Raw genomic sequence first — 15,811 nt, 5'->3', positions numbered from 1 at the left:
CTTGGGAGGCTGAGGCAGGAGACTTGCTTGAGCCCAGGAGTTGGAGGTTGCTGTGAGCTGTGATGCCACTGCACTCTACCCAGGGGGACAGCTTGAGGTTCTGTCTCAAAATAAATAAAAATAAAAATAAGTAATCCACGTTAAACAACGAAAGCAAAGCCTGGAGCATGGTAACTGATTTTTTAAAATGTTAGCTATTGTTATTGATGTCCTTGTCATCCTCACCATAATCTGAAGTGAGAACCCTGCTGGGCTGGGCACTCTATGAGTGTGGGTTCAGGCCTGTCTTTTTCTCCTCTGTGTCCCTGGCATTGAACTCTCTCACTTCACTTTCAAAGCCCTGTAACGAAGTTCATCATGCCCTCTATCCAGCTGACAAAAGGGCCTTATTCAAACCACAAGGTACCCAGGGCAGGACCAGGACACGGATCTGAAGTCTACCCCAAGCACCACAATGAGATGTTATCTCACCCAGACCCCCAAAGCATCAGTTGCCTCCATCATTTGAGTCCTCTCTACAACTGGGAAGTGGGTGCCACGACTGCCCCCACTGGACATGTGGGATTACTGAAAACCAGTTGCCAGGGCCACACCGGACTGAACTGGGACCCAGATCTGTGTGACCTCTGCTCTGGTGTTAAGTCCCCTATCCTCCAAGGAGGCTTCTGCATGTGTGCACCTGTCGTGACAGTGGCTGCATGTTTTCCTCAATTGCAGGCAACCAGGTGGTACGTGGTTAGGTTTAGAGCTGATTAGTGTCATGAAATTAATCATTTAGCCTCCCTTGTGCCTCAGTTTCCCCATCTGCAAAGGGGGGATGGCAGTAATACCCATTTCACAGAGTTGTTGTGAGTAATTCATGTGAAGTCTGGCATTGAGCAAGGACTCAATATATATTACTATTGCAGAATGGGTAACTAGTGTCATTTACTTTCGTTATTTAATGTACAGAATCTATCCAAGCTGTTAAGACCTTCATCCAAATAAAAACAACCATTGATCCATATCCATGAATTCTGATCTCCAAAGAAAGAACACAAAATAACATGGACAGGCCCTGAGCCAGCTGCCTGGGTTTGAATTCTGCCTCTGCCCCAGCTGGGTAACCTGACCCTGTCCTTCCTGTTTCTCCAGCTGCAGAGCAGTGACGGACTGAGTTCAGAGTGAGTTAATAGATGAGATTTTAGGACAAGGGCAGGTGCAGAGTAAGTGCTGAAAGAGATGTGGCATCATTGTCCTCTCCCCCAAGTTGCCCCCTCATCCCCCTGCCCCCAGTATGTGGGGGGCATTCAAGGGGTTAATTTCAGGGTTAGGCAGGGAGGTCCTGGGTTTGGGTCAGGGCAGGGTCCTGCTGAGTTTGGCCACCAGAGGGAGCAGCTGGACCTGAACTGGCCCCTTTGAGCCTTGGAGACAGCGCCCACCACGCCCTCCAGGAGCCAGGGGAGAGGGCTGGCTGGGAGTGGCCAGGATGTCCCCTGCCCCCAGCAGCCTCTCTTCCCACACCCCTCCGGTCTGCAGAGCCACCCGGGTCTCCGGTCCCCACCCTGGTGACATCCTCTTCACACTCCCTGAACAGCGTTGAGTGGAGAATCTGGGGAGGGGGCTAGTGGGAGGGGTGGGGGAGGCTCCAGCCCCTGGTGGCCCCTCCCCCTCACATAGGGCCATCCAGTCCCTTCCCCAGAGCTGGTCCTCTTATGGCCTTTTGACCCCTTCTTCCTACTGCTTGCCGGACACACCGGGTGCCCAGCGAGCCCCTTCCCAAACCTTAGGGAGCAGGGGCGTGGGAAGAGGCAAAAAACTGCAGGAAACTGGGAAGGGCAGGCAGAGAGACCAGGAGTAAAGACACCAGATAGAAAGACACACACACACACACACACACACACACACACTCACACACGCCACCAGATGATAGAGACCTAAAGACCAGCAGAGGAAGAGAGAGAGAAACAGAGACAAAGACAGAATTAGGGAAAGAAAGAGAGAGAGTAGAAAACAGACAAATTCACAGAATTAGAAATACAAAGAGACAGAAAGGGATAGAAAGAGAAACAGAAAATTAGACACCAAAGAGATACAGGGAGAAAGACAGACCAGACTGAGGGAAGGACCGAGAAGCAGGCGGCAGAAGCTGGGCAGAGCGTGCCAGCGGGCGGGTGGAGGGGCGCCGGGCAAGGAGATGTAGTGCCCGGCCGGCTGGGTGGGCAGAGAAGCAGCTGCCTCAGCGGGGGTGGGGGGAATGGGCGGGCCAGGCATTCTGCTCCTGCTGCTGGCCACAGTGGGGATGGGGGTGGCCTGGAGACCCCCAAAGGGAAAGTGTCCTCCCCCCTGCTCCTGCTCCAAAGACAGTGCCCTGTGTGAGGGCTCCCTGGACCTGCCCGTGAACTTCTCCCCGACCCTGCTGTCACTGTGAGTGTGGGCCTGAAGATGGGGGTGGGAGTCCTGGGACCCCAGGGGTTGGGGCAGGGTGCCCCTAACAAAACAGGGGCCCATTGGGATCTCAGAAGGTGGGCAGTGAAGGATGCTGCAATACCTGGAGTTGGGAAGGGAGCAGAGGGCAGGGACAGCATCCTGGGAGGAAAGGACAGACAGCCAGCGGTGGGCTGAGCGCTGCTGGGAGGCTCGCTGAGTGAGGAGGGCAGATGCCGGTCTCTCCTGGCATGTAGGGAAATGCACCCAGGGGCAGGGTGGCATGTCATGTTCTCCTGGACAGCAGGAGACTTTGGTTTGGGACTGGAGTACTGGGGTGGTTTCCCCCCTACCCACCACTACCCGTGTCCCCAGCTCACTTGTCAGGACTGGAGTCACCCAGCTGAAGGCTGGCAGCTTCCTGAGGACACCGTCACTGCACCTGCTGTGAGTAGGGCCTGGGTGAGCCAGCAACTAGCTCGAGGGAGTGGGTGTCCATGCACGTGTGTGAGGGTGTATGCACACGTGTGCGTGTGTGTGTGTGTGTGAAAGCATTTGTGTCTATACCCTGAGTGTGTTGGTGCCTGTGTGGGCTGAGAATAGGGGCCAAGGTTAAAGTGTCGGATGGGGCAGTAACTCTGGAAACATTTCTTTCTTGCTCCCTTGCCAGCCTCTTCACATCCAACTCCTTCTCTGTGATCGAGGACGATGCATTTGCAGGCCTGTCCCACCTGCAGTACCTGTGAGTGAGGCCAAGGGACAGCAGCAAACGGGCCTGGGAGGTGAAGAAGGGACCCCTCTGTGGCTCTCAGAGTAGGGGGAGGTAGGGACTGTGGTCCTGAGGGGGTTGTCTGGACAAGGGACCCTCCTGTAGGGGCAAGAGGGCTGGCTCCTTGGATGGGGTCAGGGCTGCTGATGAGCCTACTCACCTCGCCTCTCTGTGCTTCAAGATTCACCAAGAGCTTGAGTAACCAGAGCCTGTTTCTGGCCCCACCTGACTTGGTGGGGGAGGGGGACAGGGAGGGTATGTGCAAAGAGGCCAGAAACAGGAAATGTTCCAAATGAACAGGAAACAACTCTGAGTTAGACTTAGACGGTGGTGGTGATTCTGTGACAGTGTTGATGGTGGTACTGGTGGTGGATGGTGCTGGTCTTGGTGCTGGTAGTAGTGGCAGTGATGGCAGGAGGTGTTGGAGGTGAGACTGGTGTTAGTGAGGCAATGACCATAGGGCCACATTCTCTGGGGTTGTTCGAGGTGTTGGGGGACAATTCAGCACATTCCAGTGGCCTATGGCTTCCCTGGGGTGAGTTCCCCCAAGTACCATGGGCCTCCCTTCACCCCACCTTCCCTCCACAGCTTCATTGAGGACAACGAGATCGGCTCCATCTCTAAGAACGCTCTCAGAGGACTTCGCTCACTCACACACCTGTGCGTGACTCCTCCACCCCCTGCCCTCCGTGATGGCACCTCACATTCCATCACCTGGGGACACAGGGCCTCCTGGCAGCTGATGCTGCTTCCTTCTCTCCCTCCACCAGAAGCCTGGCCAACAACCATCTAGAGGCTCTCCCCAGATTCCTGTTCCGAGGCCTGGAGACCCTTACTCACGTGTGAGGCTCAAGGGGGCTGGGAGACTAGGGGATGTGGGAGTGTTTGTAGGGGTACGGGACATCTGTGTCCACTTTGGGCTGGCATGCATGAGTATGGCTGCAATGATTCCTACAGATTTTTAGTACCACCTGGGGGGAGGTTCCCATCCTGACCCTTGCTTGGGGAAGGGGGTGGGAGCATAGCCTCCAGCCAAGTCGCAGCCCCTCCCTGGCCTCTTGCCCCAGGGACCTCCGCGGGAACCCGTTCCAGTGTGACTGCCGCATCCTCTGGCTGCTGCAGTGGATGCCCACCGTGAACGCCAGCGTGGGGACTGGGGCCTGCGCAGGCCCTGCTGCCCTGGCCCACATGCAGCTCCGCCATCTCGACCCCAAGACGTTCAAGTGCAGAGGCATAGGTGAGGGCTTTCCCTGCGGGGCGGGAGGGCTAGCAGGGGTCCCCAGAAGAAAGCCAGAGAACAGGGGGAAGAACAGGGGGAAGAACAGGCTCCCCTCACTCCCTGCCCTGCCACTTCCTGGCTGTGAGATGCTGAGCAAGCAACATCACCTTTCCAAGCCTCAGTTTCCTCATCTGCATAATGGGTATGATAAATAGTGCAGTAGTATGGCTCAGTGATGTGTTCATGCATGCACAGCATTTGACACAGAGTCTGGGACAAGAGGCCTTTATAGTTCTCTTGTTGTTAGTGTAAAACTGACCACTTTAAAAATACTTCTTATTCACTAACTATTAAGCTAAGAACTACATGTACAACATCACCTCACTTCCACTTACTTTGCTTTTCCATAAATATATTTTGGTACCATTGTGGGAGCTGGGCAATAGAGAGGGAACGGCTTGGGTCTTGCCCTCACAGAGCCCGCCTCAGGGGAAGGCAGACCCACCTCTGGACAGTGACGGCCCAGGATAATTGATCAGGGTAGAGATGGGAAGGGACAGGCAGAGGAATTGGTCTGAGGGAAGTCCAGAGCCAGAACCATGAGAACTGAGGGGACAGAAATGGCTTCCTGAAGGAGTGGACATTTGAGTTCAAGCCTGAAGGATCTTTACACAGATGCTATTAATACAATAATGACAATAATTACTATTGAAGTGTAACACATCTTTGGTCTGTGAGACTCATAGAACAAGGAGGTTTAATGTAGGAGTCACTCTTCATTCAAGTTATTCAGCAAATGTTCACTGAAGTCCATTCTGCACCCAGCCCTGTGAGAAGTGATGGACAGACACACACTGGTGAAACGATAGCCCTGAGCTCTGGCCTCCTTGGGACTTAGAGTCCTGGGAGCTTGGGGAAACAGACATTAAATAAAACAAGCCACAAGTATAGGCACGCTGCACATTGTCACAGATGCAGGCAGTGATGAAAGAGGTTAAGGGGCCAGAGAAGGCACCTCTGAAGAGGGGACATTGAATCTGGATTTAGCTAAGTGAAGACCAGAGGGAAGGGCACTCCAGAGAGAAGGAAGGGGCAGGGCAATGGCCCTGAGACACCACAGAGCCTGCCCTATTTGAGGCTTAAAAGAAGGGCAGGTATGGCTTTGGGGGAGTGAGTGGAATGACAAAGATGAGGTCAAAAGTGGCAGGTCTTTGAAAGCCACAAAGAGGAAAGAAGACTTTACTCCAAGAGCCATAGGGAGAGGAGTTTGAGCAGGAGGTGATCTGATGGCCATTTTTATTATTTATTTATTTATTTATTTTTTGAGACAGAGTCTCACTACGTTGCCCTGGGTAGAGTGCCATGGTGTCACAGCTCATAGCAACCTCAAACTCTTGGGCATAAGTGATTCTCTTGCCTCAGCCTCCCAAGTAGCTGGGACCACAGGCACCCACCACAACGCCCGGCTATTTTTTTGTTGCAGTTGTCATTGTTGTTTGCAGGCCCTGGCCAGCTTCTAACTGAGCCTGCCTTCCTCAGTGTATGTGGCTGGCGCCCTAACCACTGAGGTATGGGTACTGAGCCCATGATGGCCATTTTTAAAAGATGCACCCTTTAGGTGGACGTTGTGGGTGGTTTGGCTCATTGTTTCAACTTGGCACCTAGAAACAAGGCCAGGGATGCAGGGTGACATATTACAACCTGGAGTCAATGCTTGGCTCCACCCTCCAACAAGGGTGGCCTTAGGACATGAGTTACTGTGAAAGCTAAGCTGACGTACCAAAGGCTCAAAATCCCGCAAATTCAAGACAGCAGCGTTTGAGGTGAGCTATCCAGGTGGGGGGGGGCAGGCCCCCCACATTGTCTTTATTTTCATGGTTGAAACCAGGCTGTGGCATGTCCGTGTGCCAGATCAAGTCCAGAACAAGCTGTTTTCATGCAAGTGAGGTGAACATTAAACCCATCACTCTGCCCTTGATCCACTGGGAGCTTGATCTTGATGGGGCCACACCTAATTGCTAGGGTGAGCCGTGAGTGAGAGTGTTGGGACAATGTGGCCTCTGGCTGGGCAACCGGCTGCCTTTGCCACTTAGCCTTAATTTCCTCACGAGTGCAGTAGAGATGGTAACAGAATGTATCAAAAATAGTCATGTTTCGAAGTTAAGTCAATAACTGCCATTACTAAGGGAATATTGAATGATGCCACAGCAGTTTAGAGAATAAGGGTTATCATGTCATTATGAGTTAACACAGCTATAGACAAGCATTCCACTCTTATGTCCCTCTGAGGTGAATGGCCCGTGTTTTAAAGATACACAAACCATGTTTCAGCGATAAGGACGCTCGGGTCCTCTGGGCCTGCCTGACTCTCTCCTGCCACCCCCAGAGCTGTCCTGGTTCCAGACGGTCGGGGAGTCGGCACTGGGCGTGGAGCCCTTCTCCTACCAGAGGGAACCCCACATCGTCTTGGCACAGCCCTTTGCCGGCCGCTGCCTGATTCTCTCCTGGGACTACAGCCTGCAGCGCTTCCGGCCTGAGGAAGAGCTGTCTGGTGAGCCCCCTCCCCGCCCTCCTGCCTGCCCAGCAGCCTAGCTTGCCGACCTGACCTGCCCCCCACTCTCCTACAGCGCCTTCAGTAGTGTCCTGCAAGCCGCTGGTGCTGGGCCCGAGCCTCTTCGTGCTGGCTGCCCGCTTGTGGGGAGGCTCGCAGCTGTGGGCCCGACCCAGCCCGGGCCTGCGCCTGGCTCCAACGCAGGCACTGGCCCCTCGGCGGCTGCTGCGGCCCAATGATGCTGAGCTCTTGTGGCTGGACCAGCAGCCCTGCTTTGTGGTGGCTGACGCCTCCAAGGCGGGCAGCACCACGCTGCTGTGCCGTGATGGGCCCGGCTTTTATCCACGCCAGAGCCTGCATGCCTGGCACCGGGACACCGACGCAGAGGCCCTGGAGCTGGATGGCAGGCCCCACCTGTTGCTGGCCTCAGCCTCCCAGCGGCCTGTGCTCTTCCACTGGTCTGGTGGCCGCTTTGAGAGGCGCACAGACATCCCTGAGGCCGAGGATGTCTATGCCACGCGCCACTTCCAGGCTGGTGGGGATGTGTTCCTGTGCCTGACACGCTACATCGGGGATTCCATGGTGAGGCTGGGTGGGGCGGCCGGCTGCAGGGGGATGAGGTGGGGGTACCAGCCAGGCCTGATGGTGTGGCTGCCTCCCGTTGAGGGCTGGCTCTTTGGCATTGACCTTACTTGCACATTAGACTTTAAACTCTGGCCCAGCTTACATACTGACCTTTGCACTACATCCCCCTACCCCAACAGGGACACCAAGTCAGTAACCCCTCAATGCCGGCTGCCTCTAAACCACTCCACACACCCAATGCTGACACCAGCTCCAAGATTCTGATTCCACTCCGAGATTCTGTCTCTGTAACTCTGAGCACCCCAGATTCCACTACAGCCATACCCTCCCCCATTGATGCTCTGAACCCCCTGCTCACCCTCTCCAGCACTCATTCTGGAATGAGGTGCAGCCAGGGGAGGGGTCTGAGCCTAGAAGAACCCTGATCTGACTCAGGTGTTCACCAGGTCCCTGTGTGACCCGGGAGGTGGCTGGGAGAGCTGCTGTGCCCACTGCTGACAGATTCTGCATGGGGAAAGAAGGGCCAAGAGCTCTCAGAGGTTTGGCCTGAGCAGCTGGGTGGTGCTGTCTTTATGAAGAAAGCTGTGGGGATTGGGGGACACATCCTCTGGAGCCCCTGGGGACCCTGGCCCTAACTAGCAGCTCTCCCACAGGTCATGCGCTGGGACGGCTCCATGTTCCGCCTGCTGCAGCAACTCCCTTCCCGCGGCGCCCACGTCTTCCAGCCTCTGCTCATCGCCAGGGACCAGTTGGCTATCCTGGGCAGTGACTTCGCCTTCAGCCAGATTTTCCGGCTGGAGCCTGACAAGGGGCTCCTGGAGCCAGTTCAGGAGTTGGGGCCCCCGGCATTGGTTGCGCCTCGGGCCTTCGCCCACGTCACCGTGGACGGCAGACGCTTCCTCTTCGCCGCTTGCTTCAAGGGCCCCACGCAGATCTACCAGCATCATGAGTTAGACCTCAGTGCCTGAGACACGACGCAAGCCTGGACGTGGCTTAGGAGACTGGCCTAGGACGTCCTGGGGCTCCAGACGTTTCCATGGCCTACCTCCTGGCATCACTTGGTGCCAGGTCCTCTGAGATGCTGACCACAGCCCAAGTTCATCACCCACAGAACTAGACCTTAGCCCATTGGATCTTCCAAGTTACCCTTCCAATCTGAAGCAACAACTTGGCTGGGCAGAAACCCGGACCATCCAGAGGCAACCCACGTGCTCAGGCTGGGGCGCTGCAAAGAGCCCACAGAAGTCGAGGAGGGAAGACTGTTCAGAGGGTCTGGACGTGCCCCCCTAACTCCCACTTTCCCTGCTCCCTACGAAAGTACTGAGGAGACAACACTCCTTTACCACTCCAAACTCAAAATGCAAGGAGGAGCGCAGGGCCTAGCTGAACCCCTCCCGCAGCCACCCGGCCACCTCCCGGAGCTGGGCGGTTCCTGGGCACCGCCTCCTGCCCTCCTCCTGCGCATGCGCGGCAGAAGGTGGACCCGCGGAGGGGTGGGGGCGTGTCTCGGGTGCCCAGTAGCCCCTCCCGGTGGCCGGACTGAGGCTGGTTTAATAAATGTTCTGTGCACCGCCTCTCCGGCTCCTGTGGGCTCTCTGGGACAGGGCATGGGGAAGGGGTGGGTCCCTGGAGTAGTGCTGGGATTGGGTGCGGAGGCGGCCCCAGGGAAGCGCTGTTCAGCTGCTAGGGGAGCCACAGGGGCCTCTGGATGCGGGCTTGTGATTAAGGGGGCCTCAGGGGATGTTTGAAGGATGTAAGGACATGATGAGGGAACAGGTTACGAGTTTATTGTGGGTCTCTTTTGGGGGGTTATTCTCGAGCTTTGGAGGAGATATTTTTGTGCGTTTTGAAGAGTTTTGGGCATTTTATGGGTTGGCTTGTGGGGACATTTTGGATACTTTATTGGGTACTGGGGAGTCTCAAGGGAGTCTGAGGCAGGGAAGTTCTCACAGCCTGTGCCCATTGTATATTAGTAGGGATATCACGGGAATTATTTAAAGGTCTCACAGGGACATATGGGGATTTGGAAAGGTCTCCTGATCAAAGTGAGGTCTCAGGGGTGCTTGAGAGGGTCCTAGGGACCGAAATTGTGAGCTGCCTGAGCCCTTCCATCATGACAGCCTGGTCCCCCTGAGACACTCCCAGCGTCCATCCGGGTGTCCCAGCACTCCATCTGGTTAGAATTCTCTTTCACTCTCAAAAGCGCCCTACATTTGGCTACTAAAAAACCTTAAATTGCACATGAGGCTCCCACAGCCATCAAGGCAGAAAGCAGACCCCACATCGTCCACCAACCCTCCAGGGATCTTTCCAACAGAGAGGTTCAGCCACCAGTGCACGTCTGCCTGCTCCCGGCCCCAAACCCAACCCCAGTGCACACACAGGGAATCAAGATGCTGCTTGGGCCAGAGGCAAGATCATTTTAGATTTAAAAAATGAATAAACAGACCCTCCTGTGACAGGTGAGATGAGGCCCTGGCAAGATAGTCTGAGGAAAGGAGGGAGAATTCCACCCTGGATCTCAAGCTCCTGTGCAGAGCCAGGACGTGGGGACAGAGAAGGACCATCATGCTCTTCGGGCTGGTCCATCCTCAGCAGTTATGGGCCGAGCCTGGGAGAGGTGACAGAGTCCATTTGTGAGGGTGGATTGAGCTCTTTCTTTCCAGCGTGTGTGTGAGTGTGAGCACAAACACACACCTCATCCCTCACCTTCCCCCCAGCCCCATGCTGCCCCTACCTTACCTGGAGTGATGAGAGGCGGAGCATCTCCTGTCCGGTGACTGGGGAGACAAAGCGGCAAGGTCTGTATCCACCCCCATTTGTCCTCTCCCTCAGGACTAGAGGGTTCTCAGTTTGCCTAGACACGGCTGCTTTTCCATGGAAGATTGAACAATCCCGGGGACAAAAGCATTTCAGGATTTGGAGTCCTCTGGGGACTATTAGCTATGAAACAATAAACCTGGGAAATCTTAGTAGCAAGAACTCTCCCAGGCAGATCTGGAGGCCTGTCCTCTTTCTGCAAGATATAGCTCTTTTACCATGAAGTGTCTATCCTGCACAAGGCAGGCTTGCTGCTGGGAACCCATCCTACCTGGGCTTCTGCCTGAACTTGCATTTGCATTTTCCACCTATAGGAGAGAGGTGAGTGGTGAGGGGAGGGGACCCTGGCCCTGCCCTGCCAGCTCCCACCAGCAGCTCCACTCACTCATAAGGACGATGATTCCGATGGCGCACAGAACCGCTGCACAGATGAGCCCGCCAACCCGGAGTCTGTGCCAGTCTAGGAGAAAAGCAGAGGGGGTCGATACCAGCCTGCGTCCTCCTCATCCACCCCCCCATCCACTTGGTAAATAAGTCTTCAGCGCCTATGATGTGTGCGGTGCTGAGGTCATAGCACTCAGACAACAGGCAAAATTCCAGGTGCTCACATTCTGGTTCACACACAGCAAGCAAGCACGTGTGGGCTCAGGTAGAGAGGAGCCACGTGCAGAGACACAGATGGGGCAGGGAGGAGAAAGTCAAAGGCAGCACTTCCCAAGCAGTGATTTTCAACCGGTGTGCCATGAGAGGATCTCAGGTGTGCTGTGAAAATCTTTAAAGGGCATAAATTAAATCATTTTCAAAAGGAGTTCAAAGCACAGTATATTCTTTTTTTTACACTTTTTTTGGATGAACATAATTTAAGTGTGCTGTGAGATTAAAAGGGTTGACAAACATTGTTCTAGAGAGACGGGTCAAGGAAGGCCTCTCTGAGGAGGCTGCATTTGGGCAGAGGCCTGAAGGAGGCAAGGGAAGGGACTGTGGGGATCTTGGAAGGACGGCTTCCAGCAGAGGGGTCAGCAAAGGCCGGAGGCTGCTGCAGAGTGTTTGAGCAACAATGAGACTGGTGTGGTTGCAGCAGAGTGAGGGGCATGGAGGAGTGAGGAAGAGCAGACCCTGGAATCTGGAACCCAATGAGAATTTTGGAGGAATAGCTCACCTCCTCCAGGAAGTCTTCCCAAATCACTTTTCTCCCAGTAGTTGTTTTGAAACAAACAATGGCGTCCTGTGACCTGTCCTCATCTCTTGCATGTGTCTAATTACCTTGCTGGAATACAACCTCTCCAAGACCAGGTTGCCATCTCCCTTGCCTTCAATCTGCCACATCTACTGCTCAACACCCCAATCCCAGTCCCTTCCTGTCCTTGTCTCTGTATCACCCACATCAGACCCTCACCGAGCCCTGTGTGAGACCCTTGGCATGTGGGGTGGAAGGAAGTGAAATCAGGGCACAAACTCTCACCATAGTAGAAAGGACTGTTTTTATCTGCAAGGAAAGAAAAAAGAACATGAATCCAGGACAATAGCCAGGATGCAGGGGCTCCACTGGAGGAGTTAGGGGTGGGATGGGCAAAGGAGTCCAGTCTGACTCACCTTCTGGGTCATTGGCGTCCAGGGCAGGCAGGCCTGGTGGGGAGAAGTGGGGATGTGGGGGAGATGGTGACGCTGCCTCAGCATGTCCCATCGTGGAAACGAGGACTTGCCCACTCAGCCCCCACACATTCAAGTCATGCCAGCATTTTTCCACCTGAAATAGGGCCTAATCTGGGAGAGTTTGGGCCATCATCTGGTTCCATGTTTCCAGACACGTGGTTAAGCCATTATGCCTCCTGCAGAAACGGGGCACTTTCCTTGTGAAGACGACAGATGGTCCTGTTCCCCAAAGCCAGTCACTCTCACAGATCTTCCCAATTCCAACACATCCAGACAGACTGTGCTGGCATGTGCTCATCTCCCCTCTATAAATCGGGGTGCTATTATAAACTTATATGCACTTTACTTAAAAATGCACCTTTATATCTCTGCCCTGCCTGGGACACTAGTCTTACCCAATGTGACAGATAAAGAGAAATACAATGAAAGCAAAGACTAGGATGGAATTCTGGTTAGAAGCAGTGGGTTGCCTTAGTGCTGGGCCTAAGCCCTGTTAAAGGGAGATTAATACTTTTTAATTACCTTAAAGCAGGAACACACAGGGCTTACTCTGCACCAGGCTCTGTTCTAAGTGCTTTTCAATATTAACTTATTTAATCCTCTCAATGGCTCTACGAGCAGCTATTATTGCCCTCACTTTTATAGATGAAGAAACTGAGGCACAAAGGGCTTTATGGAGGCATTAAAGACACAGTAGCACTGGGCCCAGCCCTCTCCTTGGTGTCCTCAGGAGATGTATGAGAGAATGGGGAAGACAGTGACTTACTAGCCATGTGGGCCACTGCCATAAGAAGCACTGACCTGAGTCCCTTGAAATCACTAGTGTAATGTTTTTACCCTCAAGGAGATACTGTCCTAAGAGCCACCACCTCCCCAGGGGAGGCAGGAAAGCACATGAGAGAGATAGGAGGCTTGGCCACCACCTAGCTAGGGGTCCAGAGGAAGCAGCAGCAGCTCAGGGTCAGGCACTCACCTGCCAGGAGGACGAGCAGACTCAGGGCGGCCTCCTGCATGTCAGGGCGCTGGCCTAGAGGGATCCAGGGGTGGGTTCAGCTTAGCAGGGCCACTGGCCCACCAGGCCCTCTGCCTCCAGTGCCCACCACCTCCACACTGCTCCCAGCCATAGTACTCAGCCCTGGGGACAGGAGGGCTGGCACTGAGACTCCAAGCTGAGATAAGGAGTTGGGAAGTGAAGTAGGGCTGGGCAGGACTCGGACCTAACGAGAGAACCCCTGAAATAACTCACTGGACAAGGCCAAATGAGGGGGTACTGCCCACCTGCTATCGTCATCATACAGATGGGGAAACTGAGGCTGTGAGAAGTGAGGCAACAGGAGCCCAAGGTCACCTAGCTAAAAAGAGGGGTTTAAATTGGGCTAACTCCCTAGCAGCTGCTGTAACTCAGGACTGTCAGGGCCTTGGGGTGTTGTGGGAAATGGGGTGTTGGGAGCCAGGTGGCAGGAGGCCCGGTTCCGGGATTGTCTCCCACAGACAGCTCGGAGCCTGCCGGGCCCTGCCCCGATTTTGCAGACTTCGGGCGCTAGGGTGCTGTCTCCTCAGGCTGCTCAGGACAAGGTGCGGGGAGGAGACATCTCCAAGGGTAGGGTAGGGGTTGAAGGGCCACACTTGGCTGAGCTGCAGCCCCAGCTCCATTTCTGTCACCCCTGCCTCCACCTCCTCCCCAGCCCCAGCCCCGGCCAGCCAGTCGCCCCCTCTGGATCCTCATCCCACCCTAGGCCCTGCCAAGCTCCTCTTAGCAGCGAACACTTCCTCCTTCCCGGGTAGGCCTGCACAGTAAGGAGCACTTCCCCTCCCCCGCCTGGCCTGGCAGCAGCCCTATCCTCCTAGCACCCTGTGAGCCGGCAGTAAGACCCCTGACCACCGCCCAAACCCCTGAAGCCAGCCATTATGTCCTTATTTCACTGATGGCAAAACACATGCTCAGAGAGGGGTTGGTGTGTTCAGAACCAACTGTGCAGGGGTTTCCCGAATGTTTGCGCAGACTCCTCCTCGACTCCATTTCCCTGTGCCCTGGGAATCCTCTCAACCTCCCTCTCAATTCCAGACGGAATGAGCTCATTAGTTTGAGCACCCATTTTTTCGTGTTTGCAGAAAGAGGGCCTGCAGCTTTGGAGCATTATTAAAGTATTTAGGACTTTAAAGAAGTGTTGGGAGAGCAGGAGCGGGTGGGTGGACAGGTGGCAGGGTGGCGTGGGCATAAGATTGCAGGGGACCGACGGGAGGCTCTGTCACCCCATGATGATATGATACTAATACTAGTAATAACAGCCGGTGCTCATCGAGACTTGCCCCCATGCTGGGCGCTTTCTCAGCTCTTCACACTCATTCCCTCATAATCTCTGCAGCCTGATGAAGTTGGCACAACTGTTAGCCCATGTTGCCCTTGCAACCCTGTAACCCCTGTAAATTCAGCATAAGGCTGTGCTCTGTCACCCTGAGACTCACCTCTCCAACCTCTTTCCACAGGCTCCTCAGAGCCACCCTGGCCTGTGAGGGCCCTACCATCCCCCATCCCCATGACATCACCCAGCATTGGACGCAAGGGACTGATGGATGGACAGCCTCTCCCAGCCTCTGTACAGCAGTTTCCAGCCTGGCTTTCCTGGAGGCCACTGGGAGCCAGGAGCTTGGTGTCTGCCCTCACCCCTGGGCTGTTCCCTCAATGCAGGAGGAGGCAGGCTTAGAGAGGAGAGCAGCCCTCTCTGCTCCTTCCAGGCCTGTCTGAGGGCTGTTTCCACCTCTACTTTCCCCTCTATTCTGGGGTGTGTGGAACAGCCCCCCACCCTGTGTCCCTGAGCTTTCCTAACTGACACCCCATTTTACAGCTTCCCCAGGCAGCTTCCTGACCTTTCCCTAGAGGTGTCCAGAACACACATACCCCCAGTCCCAGATGCCCTGGGGCCACCGACTCTCTTCCCTATGTCCAGAGGCCCCCAATCCACCTAGGGTCTTGGACAGCAGAGCTTCTCTGTGGCAGGGACAGAGTGGAAGCAGAGACAAAAAGGGCTTGGCAGATGGGGCCCAGCGCTCACCTGTGTGGCTCACCAGGCTGGGCAGAGGCTCGGAGAAATCGAGGCTGCCAAGCCTGACTCCTGCTTTTATCTGAAGCTGCCACGCCCTAAGCAAACCTGGGCAGGTAGAGAACAAGTCAGCCTCCCCAGGCTCAGGGACTCCCCCACGCCATTCCTGCTCTTAAAGAGACAGCTTCAGCTCTCCCCCACCACTGTCCCCAGCATCACTGAGGCCATAGCAGTCTCCAGTGAGGTGATAAGAGAATAGGGGGGTTGGAACCTGGCCCCTTGAATTAGAGGAGGAGTTTCTCTAATCTCCTGTGCCCAGAAAGGGACCTTGAAAGAGGAAGAATCTGAGGTCCTTAAAAGAACTTCTATGCGGGCAGGGCCCTTGCTCACTGGGTAGGGCGTCAGCCACATACAGTGAGGCTGGTGGGTTCGAACCTGGCCCAGACCACCTAGACAGGGGTCCTCAAACTTTTTAAACAGGGGGCCAGTTCACTATACCTCAGACCATTGGAAGGCCGGACTGCTGGCCCCGGGACAAGTCAGCTGCTAAGCAGGACAGGCAGCGGCGGCAAAAACACCCAGTGGGGGCTTGGCGCCTATAGCTCAACCGGCTAAGGCACTAGCCACATACACCTAAGGTGGCGGGTTCGAATCCCCAGCCCGGATCCACCAAAACAACAATGACGGCTGCAACCAAAAAAAATAGCTGGGCATTGTGGCAGGCGCCTGTGGTCCCAGCTACTTGGGAGGCGGAGGCAGGAGACTCG

The 15,811-nt window shown here is 55.0% G+C and overlaps 2 protein-coding genes across 2 annotated transcripts; one reads left to right on the top strand and one right to left on the bottom strand.

Annotated features, from left to right (window-relative positions):
• The first annotated feature begins 1,942 nt into the window (after window positions 1-1,942).
• On the top strand, window positions 1,943-8,919 carry LGI4 (leucine rich repeat LGI family member 4). Its single transcript, XM_003796094.3, has 9 exons — window positions 1,943-2,406; window positions 2,782-2,853; window positions 3,077-3,148; window positions 3,764-3,835; window positions 3,946-4,017; window positions 4,243-4,412; window positions 6,781-6,945; window positions 7,022-7,527; window positions 8,184-8,919. Exons 1-9 carry the CDS (start codon window positions 2,237-2,239, stop codon window positions 8,496-8,498), a joined length of 1,614 nt encoding a protein of 537 aa, XP_003796142.1. The 5' UTR covers window positions 1,943-2,236; the 3' UTR covers window positions 8,499-8,919.
• Window positions 8,920-9,301: 382 nt separating this feature from the next.
• FXYD3 (FXYD domain containing ion transport regulator 3) lies at window positions 9,302-15,114 on the bottom strand. Its single transcript, XM_012809131.2, has 8 exons — window positions 15,057-15,114; window positions 12,977-13,030; window positions 11,944-11,976; window positions 11,813-11,836; window positions 10,736-10,810; window positions 10,622-10,658; window positions 10,273-10,310; window positions 9,302-10,141 (listed from the first exon to the last, which is right to left on the bottom strand). Exons 2-8 carry the CDS (start codon window positions 13,014-13,016, stop codon window positions 10,122-10,124), a joined length of 267 nt encoding a protein of 88 aa, XP_012664585.1. The 5' UTR covers window positions 13,017-13,030; window positions 15,057-15,114; the 3' UTR covers window positions 9,302-10,121.
• Between the last annotated feature and the right edge of the window lie 697 nt (window positions 15,115-15,811).

Source organism: Otolemur garnettii, unplaced genomic scaffold (genome assembly GCF_000181295.1).
Source record: "Otolemur garnettii isolate 467f Iridium unplaced genomic scaffold, OtoGar3 scaffold00100, whole genome shotgun sequence".
Lineage (NCBI taxonomy): Eukaryota > Metazoa > Chordata > Mammalia > Primates > Galagidae > Otolemur > Otolemur garnettii.
The sequence above is the reverse complement of the archived record's forward strand: the minus strand, read 5'-3'. Positions and strand labels throughout refer to the sequence as shown.

What these genes read in the sequence shown, in the direction of transcription:
- LGI4 (XM_003796094.3), top strand. Translation starts at nt 2,237, where the DNA reads ATGGGCGGGCCAGGCATTCTGCTCCTGCTGCTGGCCACAGTGGGGATG. An exon ending in TCCCCGACCCTGCTGTCACT is followed by an intron (nt 2,407 to 2,781) that starts GTGAGTGTGGGC and finishes CCGTGTCCCCAG; the next exon opens with CTCACTTGTCAGGACTGGAG. An exon ending in CTTCGCTCACTCACACACCT is followed by an intron (nt 3,836 to 3,945) that starts GTGCGTGACTCC and finishes TCCCTCCACCAG; the next exon opens with AAGCCTGGCCAACAACCATC.
- FXYD3 (XM_012809131.2), bottom strand. Translation starts at nt 13,016, where the DNA reads ATGCAGGAGGCCGCCCTGAGTCTGCTCGTCCTCCTGGCAG. An exon ending in TCTGCTCGTCCTCCTGGCAG is followed by an intron (nt 11,977 to 12,976) that starts GTGAGTGCCTGA and finishes TCTCCCCACCAG; the next exon opens with GCCTGCCTGCCCTGGACGCC. An exon ending in AAGTTCAGGCAGAAGCCCAG is followed by an intron (nt 10,311 to 10,621) that starts GTAGGATGGGTT and finishes TTGTCTCCCCAG; the next exon opens with TCACCGGACAGGAGATGCTC.